The 23,654-nt window shown below is 33.8% G+C and overlaps 1 protein-coding gene across 2 annotated transcripts in view; it reads right to left on the bottom strand.

The window, feature by feature from the left end:
- Positions 1-5,526: 5,526 nt before the first annotated feature.
- LOC145242196 (uncharacterized) overlaps positions 5,527-23,654 on the bottom strand; it is a 37,615-nt gene continuing 19,487 nt past the window's right edge. For both annotated transcript variants that reach the window (XM_080105192.1, XM_080105191.1), the window contains exon 2: positions 5,527-10,685. In XM_080105192.1, coding sequence (XP_079961318.1) covers positions 7,590-9,224 — 1,635 coding nt within the window. In that variant the 5' untranslated portion in view covers positions 9,225-10,685 and the 3' untranslated portion in view covers positions 5,527-7,589. The remainder of the gene's footprint in view (positions 10,686-23,654) is intronic.

Genomic DNA, 23,654 nt, shown 5'->3' with positions numbered 1-23,654 from the left:
GAATACCCAATACAAAAGACAATAGTTAGACTGAAACCAAAGTCCATAACCTGTTCCAAAACAAGGACTACATCCAAAGAAGGTTATGATCTCTTTATGATGGGACATGAAAGGATTGATTCATTATGAGTTACTTGAGCGTAATCAAACAATCACATCAGTAAAATATTGGTCACAACTGGACGATCTAAGAACTGCTCTATTAAAAAAATGGCAGGCATTACTCAATAGGAAGGGTGCAGTGCTTTAGCATTATAACATGAGACCTCACACAGCAAGGGTCACTTAGGAAAAGGTCACAAGTTTCACTAGGGAAGTTTTGCCTCATCTGCCTTATTCATCTGATATTGCTCCATCCGACTACTATCTTTTCCGGCACTTGCAGAATCACTTAAGCAATAAAATTTATGAAAATGACAACCAACTAAAAAAATGACCAGAATTTGTTTTTCTCTCAAAAATCAAAGAAAGTTTTTGAAGAAAACATCAAGACGCTTGTTGATCGTTGGACAGAAGTCATATAAAATATTGTAAAGATTAAAAATGCCCTAATGTGAATGTTTCCGATAAAATGTTTTGGACAAAAACGACATTACTTTCTTTACAACCTTTTATATGCACACACACATATATATATATATATATATATATATATATATATATATATATATAGTAGCGTCCAAAACTAAGGAACAAAATTTTAAAATTTAATATTTGTTAGAAAACTGGCAGACCCCGCAAAACTTCAGCAAGAGAGAATCAAATAATACAGTGTATGTCATTAAGTGACCATTTTAAGTTTTGCACAGAAATTAAAAGGGTTATGAATAGTACCTCATGTGTTAATGTGTCAAGACAGACTGTTTCTAGATGACTGCCAGAAATAGAGCGGTTTTAAAAGCATTAACTATTTTGCCGTATCATTGTAGGATTTAACAACCCTGCCTACAACACTCTTGGAACGTTTCACTTTCTCTGAAATCTCTCTAATGGTGTGCTTGTCCTTGTGTAGCTTCACAATAGCTTGTCTCACAGAGTAATCAACTTTTTGGCGTTTCGCCATGGTGCCAACTGATGCAACGTTTACAAATGACTAAGTAAGACTTATTCTTTAGAGGAAATCAAACAATTTGAATATAGCATAGTGTTTACATTGTTTTTCTCAATTTTGTCCCTTACTTTTGGACGTTCCTATTTTGAAAATAAATAAATAATTGTTACAATTCTTTTTCTATACTTTGCAAATGATTCAAATTTTAGTATGTTATTATGGATAATAGCAACTACCAGTTGTCAAAATTTCAGCTTTTCACAGTTGTTATTTCTAACAAATATTAGGTTTTAAAATTTTGTCTCTTAGTTTTGAATGCTACTGTATATATTATTTTAGCATAAGTAAAAAATATATATTAATTTAAAATATATTAATTATATAAGAAATTTTTCAGAAAATAATATATAAAAATATTTTCAGTTAAATCATTCTTGTATTACGCCTTCGTAAATATTAAATTTTTCAAAAGATTTTACTACAGTAAATTTTATGGATTATTTCATATGCATGACTTTGAATTTCAAAGAATTCACATTTGAGCCTTTTAAAAAAAAACTTGCTATTTGTTCTGGAATATAATTTTTTAAAAAACTCGCTATTCGTTCTGGAATATACATTAAAAAAAAAACGCGCTATTCGTTCTGGAATATATATTAAAAAGAACCCTCACAATTCGTTCTGGAATATATATTAAAAAAAAACCCTCACAATTCGTTCTGGAATATACATAAAATCAAACCTCGCTATTCGTTTTGGAATATACATTTAAAAAAAAATCCTCGCTATTCGTTCTGGAATATAAATTAAAAAAAACGTCACAATTCGTTCTGGAATATACATTTAAAAAAAAACCTCGCTATTCGTTCTGGAATATAAATTAAAAAAAAAACCTTGCTATTCGTTCTGGAATATAAATTAAAAAAAAAAACCTTGCTATTCGTTCTGGAATATACATAAAAAAAACCTCGCTATTCGAGCTGGAATATACATAAAAAAAAAACTCGCTATTCGTCCTGGAATATACATTAAAAAAAAAACGCGCTATTCGTTCTGGAATATACATTAAAAAAAAAACCTCGCTATTCGTTCTGGAATATACATTTAAAAAACCCTCAGAATTCGTTCTGGAATATACATTAAAAAAAAAACCTCGCTATTCGTTCTGGAATATACATAAAAAAAAACTCGCTATTCGTTCTGGAATATACATTAAAAAAAAAAACCTCGCTATTCGTTCTGGAATATAAATTAAAAAAAAAACCTCGCTATTCGTTTTGAAATATACATAAAAAAAAACCTCGCTATTCGTTCTGGAATATACATTAAAAAAAAAAACTCGCTATTTGTTCTGGAATATACATAAAAAAAAAACTCGCTATTTGTTCTGGAATATACATAAAAAAAAAAACCTTGCTATTTGTTCTGGAATATACCAGTATTGATTGTTTTGGATTTTAAAATTGTTCTTGTATCCTCATTCATTCAACCATAGAATATCCTTTTCAAACAATCATTTTAGATTTAATTTTCTATTTATGTGCTAATAAGCTATATTTATAATTACCCATATCTATTTTTCGAATAAAATTTCCTCTGATGAGATGAGCCATTTATTGCAAATCTATGGATCAACTTTCTGTATTCCTTGTCAAGCAATAAATCTTGTTGGGAATTTACATAATTTAATTCAAAATTTCCATATATACATATATATATATATATATATATATATATATATATATAACTACTTCATTTAATCACATAAATTAATATACGAAAGTATAATTTTATGCGTAAACTAAGTATTTACTTCAACAGTGCTCAATATATAGATAGAGTTAGGTAGTAAGTTAGAAAAATATATATGGCAATTAAGCTACACAGAATATTCCACATTTCATCCACATTAGGATAAGCCAGTGTGGATGAAATGCGGAACATATATATATATATACATATATATATATATATATATATATATATATATATATATATATATATATATATATATATATGCATGATTACTTCATTTAATCACATAAATTAATATATGAAGATATAATTTTATGTGTAAATTTTCAGTATTTACTTAAACAGTGCTCAATACATAGGTAGAGCTAGGTAGTAAGTTATGAAAATATATATGGCAATTAAGCAACACAAGAATATTCCGTGTTTCATTCTCGTGAAAATTCATCAGGCTTATCTATAAGATCTGTATATTATCTATAAGATAAGCCTGACGAATTCTCACAAGAATGAAACACGGATTATTCTATGTAGCTTAATTGGTATATATATTTTCATAACTTACTAAATATATATATAGTGTGTGTGCATGTGTGTGTGTGTGTGTGTGTATGATGTCATCGACTGTTCACATCCTTGAACACCATATAGTTTGTGATTTTTTTCTACCTTCACCTTCTATTCATTTAAGTTACTTTTCTCTTATCCAGAGGTCGAATGAACGAATGAAACAAACTGGTAATACCAGGTGTGGTATTAGCCCTGGTCATGCTATGCCAGTTTCCTCTAAAGGAGAAAGCTTATAGAGAATATCAAATTCACAAGCTGACTCAAGCTGTTTGTATATTCCAGTTCTGGCAAGATGACATATAGGGCTTAGCATTCCTAAATAGTCACCCATCCTATAGTGGCCACACTTCATGTCACTTAACTTTACTGTTCTCTGACAAGAAACACTGTGTTAACGCAATTATAATGTATTTGCTTGTCCAGGAATCAGACATTTTTTAATATTTTACAACCTCATTCTTAAGTACTCATGGGTCAACAGGTCAACTAACCCCAAATTTCAGTTTGTACAGTCTTGTCGAATTATTTGCTTCCAAGTTTTCTTTGATCAGCCAATATTCCTGCATTTCAAGACATTCATGCTCCTGCAACAGTTTATCCAGGAGGATGAATACTCTGTATGACCATACCAAACCTCTGTAATGATTTGTGTGCATGCATGTATCTGTATGTGAATGTATATATATGTGTGCATGTGTATAGCTATATCTGTGTGGTAATTTTTGTTTGTGTGTGTGTACATGGGTATTTGTGTCGATGAATATGTGTATATTTATGTATATGCACAAGTGTGTGTGTATGTATGAATACATCTTGCTGCCATTTTCCTTCATGTGGATTAAAAACATCAGAAAAATTTATAAACTTTTTCCCATCTATGATATAAATCTCACTTGTCTGTTTAAATGTATGTATGTCTGCCTAAAACTTTCGACAGAGGTGATGGATTTTCACGAGATCGGTATCATTTTGAAGCTTGACCCTTCAGACGACAAATATCGAAAAATTGGCTAAAAACATTAATTCCTTCACCCTCAACTGGGCACTTTTCTACAGGGAAAGGTCGCTTTTTTTGCCGATATTTTCAAAAGTCAACCCCTCTTTTCAATTGACTAGCCTTAAGTTAAACCTACATCACTTTCAGTTTGGTGATGGGTGCAACAGCAAAGATGTCATTTTTTTTTTTTTCACATTCTTTTCCTCCTTCACGGTATGGGTTCGAGCCTGCCTGCCTACTACCACTTTTTTTTTTTTTTACGCTCAATACACATCTCCAAACACTCAAGCAATGTCAGGCACCCTGGCTAGTTTCATATAAAAGACAACAAAATTGAATTGAAAAAAAAAAATTGTGGGACCAAAGAAAAAAATCAGTCACCTAAAAAACGAAACAAAACAGAAAATCACTATTTAGTATAATTAACTTGATATAGATGTTATCTGAAAGATGAAGAATCGATTACGCTAGTGTGGTCATGAGGAGCATTCATCCTCTTGGATAAACCATCATAAAAACACGAATACATTCAAGCAAGTGATTCAACAAGAACGTACTGAGTGGAATTTGGAAACAAGTCATCCACTCATCGTATATATTTTTTTTTAATTATTGTTTTTTAAAATTTTTTTGAGATGAGGCTTCATAATTTGTGTATTCATTCTTTTTGAGGACAGTTATCCTCATCTTCATAGTTCTTGTTTCACCACAGATAGAGGCGTTGAGTCTACGGTTCCAGGTGAGCATTATCTGAAGATAGCGGTTTCAATCCTACTCAAAGCAGGCTAGAGGATTAGTTGGCAAAAACGTGGTGAGACAACAACAACAAAAATTATGGAAGGCAGTCATTACTGGGGATAAATTACAAGACTCAGCATTCCTATCCGTCACAGTTAATCACCTAAAGAAGCCCACAGTTAATCACCTGAAGAAGGCCACAGTTAATCACCTAAAGAAGCCCACAGTTAATCACCTGAAGAAAGCCAGAAAATGTGGTGAAACAACAGCAACTATGAAGATGGGGATAACAGTCCGCAAAAATAATGAATACAAGTCACCCACTCGACCACGAGTGTAATGTTACCCAACATTTGAACCTGGAACACACACGTTGCATGCAGCCTACATCATAAAGGAGACCAAGACAAAGAATAACTTGACTTCTTTTTTTTTATAACAATGACATTTATTTCCTTATTCTTCTGCCATGCATGACTTCGCATTACGACGTCACTCCCATGACTGTCCTCTCTAACATGCTCGCTGTCCTTTTTATAGTCTTTTTCCCTACAGTGAGGTTTTTTCACATTTCGTATGCATGTGTATACACGCGTCTACGCTCAGTTACACAAGGACTGAACAGTGAGTTTAGGAAATATTTTTCAAAAATGCCTGACTCTTTGGACAACGGAAAAGTGATGTCAAATGAATAGAAAAAGAAGATTGAAAAAATGAAAACTCCACAAATTTTATGGTCTTCACTCGCATCATTTATCAGGTTGGAAAGAAAGTTCTGGAGATTTTTAACTTTTAAATTCAGATGAACATATCTCCACTCAAACAGAAATCTATTGATCGAAAAAAGCACCATGGCCAATGCAAAACAAATGTATTTATGCCAGTAACATAAAAATCTTACTTTCTAGTGGCGATGAAGTTGCTGAAGGTGTTTTTTTATATCACTTAGATTTTGAAGCATTTCTCACGCAGAAAGTTGTTGATATGCTTGAAAGAATGGTAGTCAGTAGGTGAGAGATCTGCAGAGTATGGCAGATGAGGCAAAGTTTTGTAGCCCAATTCTTTCAACTTCTGCAGGGTCGGTTTAGCAACGTGGAGGAGAATTGGACCTTTTCTGTTGACTAATGCCGGGTGTTGTTGTCAAAGTTTCTGATGCATTTCATCCATTTGTTGACAGTATTTGTCCGTCGGCATTCAAAAAACCATAATGGATGAGACCGGTTGCAGACCACCAAACAGTCAGCATGACCTTCTTTTGGTGCAACTCTGGCTTCAGGAAATGTTGTGGAGCTTTGTCGGTATCTAACCACTGAGTTGAGCGTCGCCAGTTGTTGTAAAGAACCCACTTTTCATCACAAGTACCAACTTGATCGAAAAACGGGTCGTCCTTGTTGTGTAAAAGAAAGGAAGATGACACTTCATAATGGCATTTCCTTTGGTTGTTATTCAATTCGTGAGGCACACATTTATCAATTTTTTTTTTTGTCTTTCCAATCTTTCTCAAGTGGTTGGAAATCACTGTATATACATTAAGTCTAATGCAAAAGCAAGTTCCCAAACAGTTGTACGTGTATTGCCTTCAACTAAAGCTCTTAATTGATCGTTGCCAACATCCGATGGCTGACGACTATGCTCATTATCTTCAAGACTCTTATCACCGCCACAAAATTTCATTGAGCAGCGCATTCTGTAGTGGTTCTGCTTCGTTGATATCACAAGCTGTTTCAGCAGCTTTTCAGCCTAGCTTGAATTGAAATAAGAAAATTGTGCGAATTTACTTTTTTTCCATCTTGTATTCAACTTTCTGTAAAGAAGACATAATTGTTTTAAAACGATTGTAATTTAAACGATTGAATAGAGCGAAAAAAATAAAACCCCTTTAAAATGCTATATAAAGTAAAGGTATTATAAGAAAAACTTATTTGAAAATACATCATTTGAAATCAAAATTAAAAATTCTGCAGGAACTTTCTTCTCAACCTAATATAACAGATGTATCTACAATGTGAAATCTGATTAAACCCAACTCAGAGGATTTGGGGAATGCACTATATTTGCTAAGCAGAGGCTGTGTGAAGGATGAAACAGTTATTTTGATATGATCGAGAGGAATGCTCATCAGCAAAAGCATGGATGTCTTGAATTGTATAGAAAGTAAGCTGATCAAGGAAGACTTGGAAGCAAGGGATTGAATGAGACCATACAGGTTGGAATTCAGAGACTTTTGATTCAGTTAACAATAAAGAGTGAGCTTGTGAAATATCAAAAGAAAAAAGTCCAACTCCCAGACAAGTGAAAACAAACGAAAATGAATAGAAAAAGAGAGATGTATACGACTGAATTTGAAAAAAATAATTTTGGAATTCTCTCCCCACCCCCATGAGATTGATCAGGCACTGTTATTGTGAATGCAAATGTATATGAGAGATGACCGGTGATACATGAGATACAAACGTTCTACAACTGAGCCAATATCTGAACTCAGCCGTATACGAGTCCCTGATAGCTCAAAGTCTTTTCAGGATTGTGCGTTTTTAAATGTTTCATGAGGTGATCGTTCCGTGAAAATTTCATACTGCAAAATGCACAATGGAAATTCTTTTCGCCGCTGTGTGTGAGTTGGTGCCTCACTAGGTTTCCCTTCTGTGAGAAATTCTTGCCACATAGTTCGCAAGGGAACAGCTTTTGCCCCGTATGCGTGTTCATGTGTCTTACGAGGTGAGCGTTCTGCGTAAAGCCGTTGCCACACACTTTACACACGAATGGTTTCAGTCCGGTGTGGGTCAACACGTGCGTCGCCAAATGCTCGTTTCTAGCGAAGCTCTTGTCGCATATTGCACACGCAAATGGTTTTTGTCCACTGTGAATGACTTGGTGTCTCAACAGATTCTCATGCTTAGAAAATTGTATTCCGCAGGTTCCGCATTGGAATGTTTTGGAGTGGCTTTCTACGTGTTCCTTGCTTTGGAAATCCGACCCGCAGATCTTAACTGGGAAAAATGTCTGTACAGGTTGCGTTTGTAAGTGATCTGTAAGGTTAGAGTTTGCAGAAAACTCCTGATTGCACATTTTAGTGGAGTACATATTCTCTTGACACTGCTTGTTCATGTTTATGGAAGAATCGTCACTTGTAGATAAATCCTTGCAACAAATCTCACAATTGAAGGAATCGGTCCGTGTGCTTGTGTTTGAGTGACTGATATCAGTTTCCTGGCAGGTGGAATCCTTGCAGCATAAATCACACGATGACATTTTTTGCTCCCTTGTATGTATAAGTGTATGCCTTATCAAATGTGCCATCTGGGAAAAGTTTTTGCCGCACGTATCGCAATGGAATGGTTTCTGTCCAGTATGCGTAAGCATATGCGTTGTCAGGTGTGCATTGCGTCCGAAAGATTTGCCGCAGAGCTCACAAGGATAAGGCCTCTCTTTGTTATGCGTGAGCCTATGGCGGACTAAGTGCTCTTTTCTGGAGAAGTCTTTGCCACAAATTTCACAATGAAAAGAGCGCACACCCGAATGTACTGAAACGTGATGTCGCGTCAAGTTTTCCTTTGTCGAGAAAGTTTTCCCACAGATATCGCAGTGAGCCGCTTTCAGGCCAGAATGCGTCTGCACATGTCGTGTCAGATTCTCAAACGTCGAAAAATCTTTGCCGCAAAAGTCGCAGCTGAAACGCTTTTCTAAGCTGTGTGTCTGTCGATGCCTTGCGAGGTTCTCGTTCTTCGAGAAATCTTTCCCGCACATCTCGCAGTGGAAAGGCTTTTCCCCAGTATGCGTCAATCTGTGGCTTAGCATGTGTGCTTTACGCGCAAAGGCTTTATCGCACATCTCGCAACGGAACGGCTTCACGTCGTTGTGGGTGAACATGTGATTTACCAGATGTTCCTTTCGGAAAAAACGTTTGCTGCAAACGTCACAGCAAAAACGTCTTTCACCTGTGTGTGTGCGTATGTGACGAGCCAGGTTCGTGTTGTCCGTGAATCTTTTGCCGCACGTTTCGCAATGATATCGCGTCTCCCCTGTGTGTGTGCGTGTATGGTTCACCAGCTTTGCATTGTCGTAAAAATCCTTTCCGCAAAGATCACAATGGAAGATTTTTCTGTCACTGTGCATGTTTGTGAAATTCTAAATTTGTGAAAAAAAATTTTAAGAAACCAAAAATCTTTGGAGACATTACTTGTTGAAAGGCATTTTTTTTTTATTGCATAAAGATTAGTGATAGGACGATTCCAAAATTTTCCCCGATTCTGATACAATTACAGATTCTGATTCTTTATAAATCTCTAAATATTTAACTATAAAATTGTTATTTTGTCCCGATTACTGTAAAAACACACCTTGCATGTGCATATATTCTCAAACGTAAACAACGGACTTGTGAGTGGATGATCTAGAGATTTTAGTCTTACTGGAAGTTTAAATCAATAAATATTTATTTTATTATTACCACAAGCAGTGGAAGATGTTTCTTAAACCAAAATCAAATAAAAAAGATAATTTAAAGAATCGATTCTGGTATCGGAAAATAAGCTCAAAGTTTTCCGATACCGATACCCCAAAAGCTCCGAATTTTCCGATTCCCAATTCCGATTAATCGTCCCAACACTAATAAAGATGCATTAGAGAGTCAATATTTTGTCAAAGTGTCTTGCTACCAAATCTCAGACATTGAAATGTCCTTCAACTTGTCTGGGATATTTATTCCTCAGTATAATGTATATGTGTCACTGACTTTGCATTCTTGTAGAAATCCTTTCCGTGCAGATCACAGTGGAATATTTTCCTGTTCATGTGCATGTTTGTAAAATTCTAGAATCTTGAAAAAATAAAACAAAACAAAACAAAAAATAGCCAAAAACTCTGAAGACACTGTTCGTTAAAAGTAGTAATGGGACGATTCCAATATTTTTACAGATTCCGATACAATTACTGAGTCTTCTCTAAATTCATTACTATGACCGATTCGGATTCTTTTTAAATCTTTAAATATTTAGGTATAGAGTTGTTGTACATTTTTTAACATTTTTGGATTACCATACAAAACACATGTAATATATGTATATATTTTTGCAAACGTAAGAGTATAGTTGTTGGGGTGATCCATAGATGTTATATAAAATCTAGTGAGTCGCCTTAATAACCGTTGTTCACAGTCATAGCTGATAATATAGTTAAGCTTTAGGCATATCTCTCAACATCTCTCTCAGGCTGCTATACCTGTCTGTATTTATGGTTTACATCATCCAATCATATTCTTGTGAGGCAGAACGCGCGTGTATTCATATTCATTAAAATGTTTATAGATTTGTATACGCATGATTCACTCCTAAACTAATTAACCCATCATTATGAATTTTGGGAAACGACTGTTCAATGTAAAGAATCCAAATGTGGGCTATATATATATAACCTTATGCAAAGAGAATGAAAAAAAGAGAGTGGAAGCTGTTCATGAAAATTTGTATAAACAGTCATAAATAATCAGCAAAGAATGTGCAATCGTTTCCCAAGAATCTCTTTCTTGCCCGGGTTCTTCAGTTTCAAACAGAATCATATCTTTGTGATGAAAAATATCTGAAAAAATAAAAAAAAAAGTAAAAATTTAAGTAAAAACAAAAAAAAAAACCTTTTATATATTAAGTAAAAAATAGATAAATACCTGTCTATTATTTTGATCGTTCGAACAATTATTCTTATCCTGGGTGTTATTGAGTGTTGATTGAATTTAAAATAATACAAAGAAACTGAAATTTTCTGGCTTAAATATATTTTAATTTATGCAGATTTCGTATTTCATATTATAGAACCAATACTCTATTGATTATTACATTGTACCCAATATATAATAATGATTTGAAAAGTTTAAATAAAATATAACTTGAGTGCCATCAGTTAGATTCGAACCCAAAACATACAGCTCTCCAGCCTTATTTGTTAGATCATATGGCAACAAAGTCTTATTTGTTACCATCTGAGCAAACAACAGATATCAAAACTCTAGAACTTAACCCACATTAACATAAAACCTATATTTGTGTATGCATAGAGAAGCACTTAAGCCTGCCAAATTCAATTTTTTTCAATTTTGATTCCTTAACAGCTAATACTTTTACCATCTAAAAAACAAATAAAAGTTATGAATACCCTATATATAAAGTCTCAAGTTTGTAGATACAAAATTGACAAAGTGCTTTGGTAGAGACCGTTCCTTACACAGATAGATAAGGTCAATTTTATATATATATATACTAGCAAAAGTACCTGTCATTGACTGGGTTCAAAAACAGCCTACAGAAAATGGACTCTGATTTATTAAAGTATGATAGGTTATGAAAAGGAAGGGTTGTAAAGATATAGCTTCAAATTTGGGGGTATCAAAACCAAAGCAAAATATGATGAAATTAAAAATAAAATAGATAAACCCCATAATTTATTATACCATACCTGTTCACACAGAAACACTTATCACAATATTCTGTGGATCTATATTAAAAAACTTTGTTAAACTTTGTGACATATTTCCATTCTATGGAGGTCAGGTGCGAACGAACACCCCATAATTTTATTATACCATATTTCTTCAAACTGAAACATAATTATCAAAGTATACTTACGCAGATAGATATGAAAAGTCTTTATTAAAGTTTGTGCCTATTTCCATTCTATGGAGGCCAGGCGCGAACGCAGACCCCACAATTTTATTATACCATCCCTATTTAAGTTAAAACATACTTATCAAAGTATTCTTATGTACATCTTTATCAAAAACACTTGTAAACGTTTTTTTTTTAATTTTTTAATTTTTTATTTCCGTACTTTGTGGACCAGGCACGTACGCAGACCCCACAATTTTAAGGAATCATCATTATGCCAGATCAAACATACCCATTCCTGTGTCTCGATACATCTTCTATCATTATGTGTGATCAGTTTTCTATAATAGTCAACCATATAGGAGCCTATTCGTGACCAGACACACACGCAGACGTTCAGCTTTATATTATATATATATATATATATATCAATTTATGTCCAATCCTTATTGTAAGAATTTCACAAAAATCGGAGATATCTAGATTTTCATGAAGAGTTTTCAGTCCCATTTTATTCTCTTTCCATAAAACTAAATTAAACTAAATATAGCCTCCATTATGACTCCTTATGTCTTGCAGTTGTGTTCCAAAATTCATAATGAACTGTTAATTAGTTAAAGAGAGAATCAAATACAGTGATACAGGGCTCTTCTTTTTTTTTCTTTTTTTTTTTACATAGGCATCACCACTTATCAAGGCCAAGAGGCCACTCGAGGATAAGGGTTAAAGAGTGTACAGTAGAAATTGGACAATATAGTAATCGTTAGTAATGGAAATTCGGTAAATTTGTTAACAAATGGGACGGCTCATCAAGAACTTGTTAACGTTAGACTTGAAGACAACCACATTGTAGTCAGCTGGAAAGCAGGAAAACTACATTGCGAGTGAAACAGTCGCATTTGCGAGTGATTTTTCAAAGTGGCGACTAGAAATAATGAAATGCTTATCTTTTGGCGATTGTATTTCTTTCACTGACAATCTTCCAAAGCTCACTACTGAGTGAAAAATATCTTTTCAACTTTTTTTTTAATAAAACGATGTTAAATTATTTAAACAATAAAAGTTTAATAGAACAATATACTCTTTTTTTGTTGTTGTTTTTTTTCACGAAGGCTGTTTAAAAAACATCTGAAGAAATTAGAATGTTTATACCTTCAAATATCAACATAAAATTTAGTTGTATATTTAGAATTACACTTATTAAAAAAATACAGGAAAAACTTTACATAATCATCACAGAACGAAGATGTCATATTCCAAAAATCACATGAGTTTGGCCAGTAACTTTTCTAGTTGGCTAGTAAACGAAAATATTTAGTTGTCAAAGGTTAATTAAAGATAAATTTGTTCATAGATCCCTCTGATGTTTTGGTGGTCAAACAACTTGGTGTTCAAACCAAAAGTTAGAGATTTTCTTGTCTCAGAGTCAAATGAAATTTTGGAGTTCGAACCGCCAGCTTCGCTTTGAATGTAAACAAATAGTAGGGTTCCTCAATGGAAAGTTGTAATTCATACTGGTCATGATACTTTTGAACTGTAGTATGACAACTCAACCTCACTCTGACAATGTCGCCATGCAAGTCTGAACTTTGCGACGAGAGTTATATTTAAAACAGCCTCATTGCAAATCCTCGACAGTCTAGATGGTGTCTGAGTTATTTTTAGGCCATGGCACCAGAACCACACAATTCGATTAGTCGACCCCTTTTTTGCATGGGACAACAAAGGACCTTGAGGTGTCCAAAAAGTAAAAAAAAAAGAAAAGATCTGTAGACTTCAATACGACAAACGAAGCGGACATATCTTGAGACGACATCAAATAATTGTACAAAAAAAAACTTGTTCAAATAATTTGTTTAGCATCGTGTAAGGACTTTAGAAACAAAGAAGAAATGGACATTCTTTTACCATTGGATAAAAAGAAAAATAGAAATAAAAGCAGTAATGTGAGTGCAAAACTGTGCAAATGAATTTAAGATGAAACTGATAGAGAAATTTGAAAGAGGAATATGTGTGTCGGCGCAAAGGAATATGAAATGGCAGTACAATTAAATGTACAAAATTCTTAAAGTTTACAGATAAAAAGGGACTTTTAAACTTTGGAATTAATTCCATTTCAGTTAATTTAAAGGGAAAATATCGTTTTGGTTGTTGAACATTTTGGTGTTGAAACAAACATCTGGAATGAATTATGGTCAAGTACCGAGGTACCACTGTATATCAACATATCAAACTTTATAAAGATAAAGATATAAATGCATGTGAGCGTGTTTTGCACAGAAAGAAAGATTAGAGAATTTACAGAAAAACTAAAATATGTATATTTAGGCAGCATTTTTTCTCTATTTCATATTTCATTAAATGAAATAAACGTTTTTTTGACTATTAATTCTATTTTTTTTCGATCCTTTCCAACTTGCAAATAACAGTCTTCACTTCTGGCAAACATTTCAGGATGTTATTAATTTTAACCAATGGGAAAAAAGGATGAATAAAATAATTAACCAATGAAAAAAGGATAAATAAAATAATTAACCAATGAAAAAAAGGGTAAATAAAATAATTAACCAATGGAAAAAAGGATAAATAAAATAATTAACCAATGAAAAAAAAAGGATAAATAAAATAATTAACCAATGAAAAAAAGGATAAATAAAATAATTAACCATTGGAAAAAAAGGATAAATAAAATAATTAACCAATGAAAAAAAAGGATAAATAAAATAATTAACCAATGGAAAAAAAAGGATAAATAAAATAATTAACCAATGAAAAAAAGGATAAATAAAATAATTAACCAATGGAAAAAAAGGATAAATAATTAACCAATGAAAAAAGGATAAATAAAATAATTAACCAATGGAAAAAAGGATAAATAAAATAATTAACCAATGAAGAGAAAAATAAAACTTTATAAATTGTTCAAAACCAGTTAGATTAATTTATCCCTGACAATGAATCCTGAAGGATTGGAAAGTACTTGGACTCATAATAAATATAGTGATTACATCAGCCAGTTCCCACCAGAAGTGAAAACTGTTATTCACAAGTTGGAAAGGATCGAAAATAGAATTAATAGACAAAAAAAGTCTATTTTATTTAATGAAATATGCCATAGAGAAATCCTAAAAGCATATTCATATATAAAACTTCCAGGGGAAGATAATGGAAGTAGCCCAGAATTTCTAAGTATCCTAAAAAAGAAAGCTATGGGAGACTGAACATTCCTTAAAGCTTCAAATATAACTTATCTTGATGAAATTTAAATCATATGTATAAAACTTTTTTCAGAAAATAATAGAAATGCTCCTGAATATCTACATCCCTCTTTGTGTGCCGAATCTTTATGTGCTCCTCTAAGGGATAAAACTTTAAGGTGCTGGTTAAGCTTTGGAACCAGACAACACCCTTTGTTCAGCTTTCTCTGACTATTTATGTAGACAACTAGATGTTGAATCACTTATCCAATAAGAAGGCAATAAAAAAGACAGAAAAATTAATTTATGAATTGATTATATTGTAAATTGTACCCAGTCAAACAACTTCCTTCCACTTCCTCTACATCTTTTTCATCGTCTGCACTAATTCCAAAAGAAAATATTCAGAATTGTAGAAAATAACTACAAAAATCTCTCTCGCACAATATATATATATATATATATATATATATATATATAATAAAATATTTGTGAATCTGTGAACCTATTTGTGAATTACTCCACGGATTTCGGCCTTTTGGATTATTTTGGACCATCTTCCAATTACGCGATTCCCTTGGATTTTACTTGTGCGAATGGAAATGTAACTTTCTTGGATTTGCATTTTTGGATTTTACCGTCATTGGATAATTTACCTTTTACCAGACTATCCATTCACGTGAAATCACTTTTTTCTTCACCCTCTTCTCTCTGCTTCACTTTTTGTTATCAAGTAAGATCTATGACTTACTCGTGATTTCATCAAATACTTTTGCAAGCAAAATCCGATCCCGCATTTTTCTAAATCCTACCCTCTGATGAGAAGGAAAGTATTTCTTTGAAACTCCGCAGATTAAGGACTATCCACTTATTTAGTGTTTCCTTTTTAAATTAAATATGTTTTAACTCTTTTTCAAAGTGTTTCTTAACATGTTTTATTAACTATTTGTTCCTAAGGGCTTTACATTGCGATTGATTTTTCCAAGTGGTGACTAGAAATAATAAAACGCTTATCTTTTGGCAATGGTGTTTTTTCACCAACAATCTTCCAAATCTCATTACTGAGTGAAAAAATGTCTTTTCAACCTTCATTTTTTTCTTAATAAAATGAGCAAAGTCAGAAGTAGCGACTCCCCTGTAATAAAAACAAAAACAAATCTAACAACCAAACTCCAACCCCTGTCACATTGCGGTATTGTGACAGGGCTTAGAGTTTGACATTGCAACAATGTGACAGAGGTTGGAGTTTAGTTGTTAGTTTTTGTTTTCACTTCTCAAGGCCCGAAAGTCACTCAAGAATAAGGGTTAATGCATGTACGGTGATGGAAATTGGGTAGCAATTTACTATTTCAGGACAGCTCAACAAGAATTTGTTTACATTGGACTTGAAGACAACCATGTTGTAGGCAGCCAAAAAGCAGGCTAGCAGAACAGAGTTCCAGAGTCAGGCAGTCTTAGGAAAGAAGCTTTATTCATGGAACTTGCATTTAGATTTAGGCACAGATAGAGAGTGGGGGAAACTGTTGATAGTCATGTAGCTATGTGAGTGCATTTTGTGAAAGTTTGGCGGGGAGGGGGGGGATAACCATAGATTGAATCTCCGACAACACCTCCCATGAAAATAACAGTAGAAAAAAGCTAGGCTTGCAACATCAATTTTTTTAGAAAGAGGTTGCGGAGAGAAGAAAACAGCATCACCTATCAGATTTTAAACTCTATCAAAGCAGAATAAGGTGGTTCGAGCAGTTCTTCCCCAGATATGGCAACGTATTTGGCTCTTGTAGAGGACTAGCCTGGGTGCCTGGTGTTTTCCGGGTGTTTGGATGTGTGTGTTAAGCAAAAACAAAAAGTGGTAGTAGGTAGGCAGGCTCGAACCCATACCGCGAAGGAGAAATAGAATGTGAAAAAAAAAAAATGTGACGTGTTTGCTGTTGCACCCATCACCAAACCGGAAGTGACATAAGCTTAAATTAAGGCTAGACAATCGAAAAGAGGTGATGACTTTCAAAAATATCAGCAAAAAAAAAACAAAAAACAACCCCTCCCTGTAGAAAAGTGCCCAGTTGAGGGTGAAGGAGTTAGAGTTTTTGGCCAATTTTTCAATATTTGTTGTTCGAAGGGTTGAGCTTCAAAATGATACCGATTTCGTGAAAATCTGTCGCCTCTGTCAAAAGTTTTAGGCAGACATACAAACATACATGCATTTAAACAGACAGATGATATTTATATTATAGATGGAGACTTTTTTGGACCTTGTCTAAGAGAGGAGACTAGTGGTAGATGCAGCAGTACATATGTAGCAACAATACTCCATGCATGAGCGAATGGTTGCTTTTTAAAGATATAGGATCACTACTAATGCCCTTTGTCATTATGCTCATAACACCAGATCTCTTTTTCTTTCATTTTTACAACCTTTCGTTTTACTCGTTAATATAGTCAGAAGAAACTGAAATTTAAAAAAACTTTCTGAATAAATATCTTATAGTATAAGTTATATATGTGGTTTCAATTTCATTAAAATTAAATATATGTATTTGAAAATTGCAGTTGTCACATTTTTGAAGAAACAAAACCAATTTTTGAAGATGCAAATTTACGTAAACAATCGGAAAAAGCTGAATAAAAACAAACTGACGTCAAAATTGAAATGAGGTTGTATTCCAACAGAAAAGAATAACGAAAAAAAAATTTAAAGCAAAGAAAACGCTCACCATAATTAATTTCTATGAAAAAGTATTTTTGACAAATAAAATTAACAAAACACCTTTTCTAATTTTTTTTTTCACAAGAAACTTAGATTTTTTTCAATTTTTTTTTTTTTTTGCAGAATTTTTTTAAACGTGTTTGAATATATATAAGTCTCTACAGACAAATTTATCTTTAGTTGACCTTTGACAACTAAATGTTTTCATTTACTAGCCGTATAGAAAAGTTACTAACCAAACCCACGTGATTTTTAGAATATGACATCTTTGTTCTATATACATCAGAAAAATTTTTTGGTATTTTTTTGAATAAGTGTAATTTTTTGAATAAGTGTAATTCTAAATATACAACGAATTTTATGTTAAAATTTGTAGGTATAGAAATTAAAATTTCTTCATATGTTTTTTAAACAGCCTACATTTAAAAAAAGAGTATATTGTTCCATTAAAACTTTCACCGTTTAAATAATTTGACTTTATTTTTTTCTGATATGCAGGAGTTTAAATGTAACGTAAACCAACATCTTGTTAATCTTTCCTAGGCATGGTTCTAAATAGTAACCCCTCACATCCAAGTGGCAATATGCCTTGTTAGGGGTGAATGCGAGTAAAAAAAAAATATATTCAACCCATGCTGATGATTGCTAATTAGGAAGAAACATGTGTCCATGAATAATTTTTATATACATAAATATATAATATATATTAAAAAAATTTGTCTTGTCAAAAGGGATAACATAATGCAGACTAGTGGCATAGTAAAGGAAGGGCAGGAAGTGCGGTTCAACACGAGCAGCATGTTCCAAGGAAAGGCATTCTAAGGGAGCAGAAATAGAAAAAATTAAAATAATAAAAAGCAAACAAAAACACTGAAATTTTATACAAAAATTAGTTTTTAAGGTCGTAATATGCTTTTGTGTTTTATGTGTGTAATACTGTTTTTGAACAAATTTTTCAACTGCAACATCAGTTTTATGTCCAATGAAAATAAATATTTTAAGTTGATATTTATTTTTATATCGTCTATATATATAAAAGCGAAAATGGGCGTACGTATGTATGTTCGCTTTTTGTGTATGTCTGCAAAAGGCTTTTTTCCAGCGGATTCTCAAGACCGTCGCTCATTTTTTAAACTTTTTATATCACGTCTAAATGATAATATCTACGACTTAACAATGGTGGTCGCCTTTCTATTTAATTTGCCCGACTTTGAAACGTTAAATATTCGACATTTTCAGATCGGCACATGTTGCTTTCATTTTTCGGTATAAAAAAAGCAAAACTCGATTTGAATCACTGGCCCATGGCCAGTGGTCTCCAGAAAGCGATTTAACATTTGGTCAATGTCAGCTTATCATCGTCATATCAGATGGTTGCATTCATTTCGAGACGAGACACTCCCCCTAATAAACAGGGAGCTGGTTTTCTGCAAAGTTAGGTAAAAATAAACAAACCGGGTTATTGACCTCATTAAAAATTGTCCCACAGAAAATGTTAACTGCTGAATAGCTATTGCTTACATCGTTAACTCTATGACTTCTACTTGATGTCATTAAGTGCGGGCACCTGTCAATTCTCTTCTTACTTAAATAAGTTCAAACATCTTTCAGTAACTCATTCTGGCTGGCCGAGCGGTTAACGTGTCATTTTTTTCACATTCTATTTTCCAACTTCACCTCAGGGCTTCGGGTTCAATCCTAGCTATTTACCCCCCCCCCCCCCCCCCGTGTTTCTTTTTGATTTAAGAGCACATACCTTGAAACACCCGGGCAACGTCAGGTACCCCCCGCTAGTTTTATATAAAAGAATGATTTCTTCAAAAGTTTTGTGGAATTATATTTATACCATTGTTCTATACCAAGCCCAGCTATTAGCATTGTCATCTGTAAGCACTCTTTTTCAAAACTGAAGCTCATAAAGAACTACCTCTGATTAGCAAACGGATTATCAACAGCCAGTGAAAAGGGGGGAGGCAAATCTTACGACTGCCCCGGGTGGCAAAAATAGTTGCTATGCCACTGATGCAGAAACTTTTAAACCACTACTTTAACTAATAAAAACAACAAAAAATTAACTTATATATATATATATAATATATATTAGTGAAAGTAGTGGTTTGAGAATATGTATATATATATATATATATATATATATATATATATATATATATATATATATATATACAGAGAGAGAGAGGGAGGGAGAGAGAGTGATTTTAAGTAGCCAATCAAGTAAATGCTCTACTTACTGAGCTTCACTATGGTTTCCCCTGGTAAGTATTTTGTGGCGAACACTCAACTAGCCACAACAACTATCAGTAATTTCCATTACTTTCTATCCATACATAAATTTAAATGTAAATTCCATCAGCAGTTTTTTTCCCTAGAGCTGCTTCCTAGTTAACTATAACAGTGTTGTTTTCAAGTCAAGCGTTAACAAGTTCTTGAAGAGCCGTCCTCTGAAATAAATAATCAAATTTCCATTACAGTATCTATTAACCCTTATCCTTGAGTGGCCTCCAGGCCTTGATGAGTAGTGACTATGAAGTAAAAACAAAAGCTTTGAGTGACGGCTAGGTTAGAAGTAAATCTTTGATATGTTGAAAACAATAATTATGTTATGTAACAAACAGATGCAGCAACAGCAGCATATACTTGCGGTTTAAGATATGTTTGCTATATTACATCATTGCTGATTGGTTGTATCAGTGAAATTCCTTGCTAGCTTGCCCAATCATATGCCATATCTCTGACGAGCTGAACACATGACAAAACTTTTTTCTTCCTGGATCTTGGACTGACAACAACTCTATGTAGATCGGACCTGTCCCCAACTTCTCTCTTGGAACTCAACAGAACTCATCTGGCCTTCAGGCCCGGAGTTCGACTAAGAGGGAATACAAATAATCCAGCAAGGCAGCCAGACTTCAATATTTTACATAAATAAACTCTTCTTCCTACAGCACAGTCTCTAATCTTTTGTGCCCGTCCATAGATATGGACGCACATTTCTACTACTACCTGAGACACACACATACATGGACTCTTTCTCTTTCAACAGGCCTATCTAACGTCTCTATACAGAAACTCTTTCCACGACTAACCCTTTCTCTAAACAAACCTACTAATGAACATGATCAATGAAACTGTTATTTAATGTTAGAATGAGACTCATGTTGTCTTTTCTTAGGGATCGCGTTATCGTCAGCATATTCCGGGCAGGTTCTGTAAACCACCAGAAGGTGTTGAATGAAAACTTTGTGATTTTTTTAACAAAATATGATGGCCAATGTTTAAAACGCCAGCAAACAATTAAAAATTAAGAAAAAAAAGCATATGATTATAATCGAAAACAGGCATTGTATGATAATTTCAATGAAAAAAAAGGTACTTGTGCAGTTTATGGACCATGCTGAAATAATAACGTTATTATTTAGAAAGCCTTTCTTAACATGAAGTGGGTTGGGGCTTTTTAACTATTCTGTATTTTCACCTAACAAGAAAAAATTAATGAATAAAAGATACCATTTGCCGATTTTTGACTGCTGCAATTTTATTGGATAAGTGCTTTGGCACCTCCCAGCGATTTACGTAACCTCCCTGAAATACACCAATAACGTGATCCCTATTCTGCATAAGCACACAAATATTTTTATAAATATTTTGTTTTAAATAAATTATTTTATATAACTAGATGGTTTTACTTCTTTTCGCTTGACATCTTTTACATTCCTATTTTCATATTGACTACCCACCCATGTCGGATCTATGCTAGTATATCAACAAATTTACTAATTTAAAAAATATCCTTTATTCCAATTTCATGCGTAATACTAAATTGATTTTAATGCCAATATTTTTTTTTTTTTTTTTTTTTTTTTTTTTATTACATTTTCACCCCAAACAAGGCACATTGCCACTTTAATGTAGGGGGCTACTATCAAGGGAAACATCTACTGGGGTACTATGTAGGGATTAGGGCAGCGAGATGTTGGTTCACGTTGCACTTGAACTTATGCATGTCAGTACAGTTGGGGAAGCAGTGACCTGGAATGGAATTCCAAAGTCTAGCAGTTCTGGGGAAGAAACTACTGGAGTAGAAGGATCTTTTACATCTAGGGATCTCTACAGTGTGGGGGTGGGATTGTGTAGCTTGTCGGGTCTGTCGAGGGTGTTCACGTCGTGGGGGCACAAGTGCTTGCAGTTCTTCAGAGCATTCACCATTATAATACTTGTAGAACAGGCAGAGGGATGCAACGTTTCGACGATGGGACAGAGGCTGAAGTTTTGATGCCAGTTTAGGGCCTATCAGATTTGCGACTCTCTTTTGAACCCTGTCAAGGAGCGAGAGACTAGTAGCCGATGCACCGGCCCAAATATGACAGCAATACTCCATACATGGGCGAATAGTGGCCTTATAGAGGTACATGATACTTTCGGGTGTTAGAAGTTTTCTAGCACGGTAGAGAGAGCCCACCTTCCTCGCAGCGGCCCTGGCAATGCCCTCGATGTAATTGTTCCAGCTCATGTTTCCTGTGAACGTTAGGCCAAGGAGCTTGAAAGACGTACTCTCAGCTAAAGAGTTGTTGGCCATTGCTATAGGTGGTAGAGAAGGTTTCTTGTAATTATTGAATGAAACCAGTTTTGTCTTGGTGGCATTGAACGTTACCATCCATTTTTGTCCCCATTCCACTACTGATTTGAGGTCATCCTCTAGTGTTTCTGCCATTACTTTAGATATATGTTCATTTGTTTTCCTGTCGTGCCTGCTATAGAGTGTGGTGTTCATATGTTCAACATAAACTCTTAAAAATATAATGCTTGAACTTCAGCATATTGTCTTTTTGATAAAATTACATGTGTCAGGAAACGACATGATTACCTCCTCAAAAAATCAGACATATGGTGAAAGAGCTAAATAATAGCTCTTTCACCAAATCAGACAAAACATAGATAAAATTTGGCAGCAAACCATTTCAACATACCCAAAAATTGGTAATCGGACATTTTTTAGTCATGAACAAAATTTATGACTTAATATTGAGGATGTAAATTATTTAAAGGGAAATATAATTGGAAAATTAGTTGAAAAATGTTATTTTAGTTTATTTATTCATTTGTAACCTTTTGCCTAAAAAAAAATTTTTAAGTTACAATAAATATCAATTCTAAGCAAAGTAGCCAACTTTTTTAGCTAATTGTTTATGTTATGAACATTACTGCCTCTGACTAGAGATGATTACTTCTTTTTTTTTTTTACAAGGGAATTAATACATATCAAGGCCTGAAGGCTACTCAAGGATAAGTGTTAATGAACGTAAGGTGATAGTTTAATAATTGTTAATGGTGTATATTGAGTAAAATTTAAATTATTTAAGAAAACGGCTTAACAAGAACTTGTTTGCATTCGACTTGGAGGCTACCATATTGTAATCAGTCGGGAAGCAGATCAATGGAACAGTGTTCCACATGCAGGTAGTTCTAGGAAAGAAACTTTGTTCATGGAAGTTGCATCTAGATTTAGGCACAAATAGAGAGTGGGGAAAATTGCTGATCGTGGTTGTAGCTAGTTGAGTTTTTTTTGTGAAAGTTTGGCAAGGGGGAACCATAGATTGGAGCTCAGATGAGCACTTACCATGAAAATAACCATAGAGCAGAGACAGGCTCACAGCATCTCTTCTGTGGAAAAGAGGTTGCAGAGAAGAGAAAAGGGTATGACCTACTATGTTTCGAAGCTGGTTTTGAACACTATTAAAGCAAAATAGGATGTGCCGAGCAGCTCCTTTCTAGATGTGGCGACAGTATTTCATTTTAGGACATATTTGGCTGTTATACAGATAGAGAATTGCATTAGCAGTGAGATACCTACAGGATAGGTAGAATGATCTAACCATTTTTTCAGCAATCTTGGCAACAGATTTGATATATGTTTTCCATTTTAGATCAGGAATGAAGGTCAGTCCCAGAAGCTTGTCAATGGTGCTTCCCCAAGATGAGAGACATTTATTTCAATTGGGGCCAGATGGTGGTCACAGCGATTATGATG

This window comes from Euprymna scolopes, chromosome 21 (genome assembly GCF_053919585.1).
Source record: "Euprymna scolopes isolate OS-2025 chromosome 21, ASM5391958v1, whole genome shotgun sequence".
Taxonomy (NCBI): Eukaryota; Metazoa; Mollusca; class Cephalopoda; order Sepiida; family Sepiolidae; genus Euprymna; species Euprymna scolopes.
Note: the sequence above shows the minus strand (reverse complement) of the source record. Positions and strands in the feature narration are given on the sequence as shown.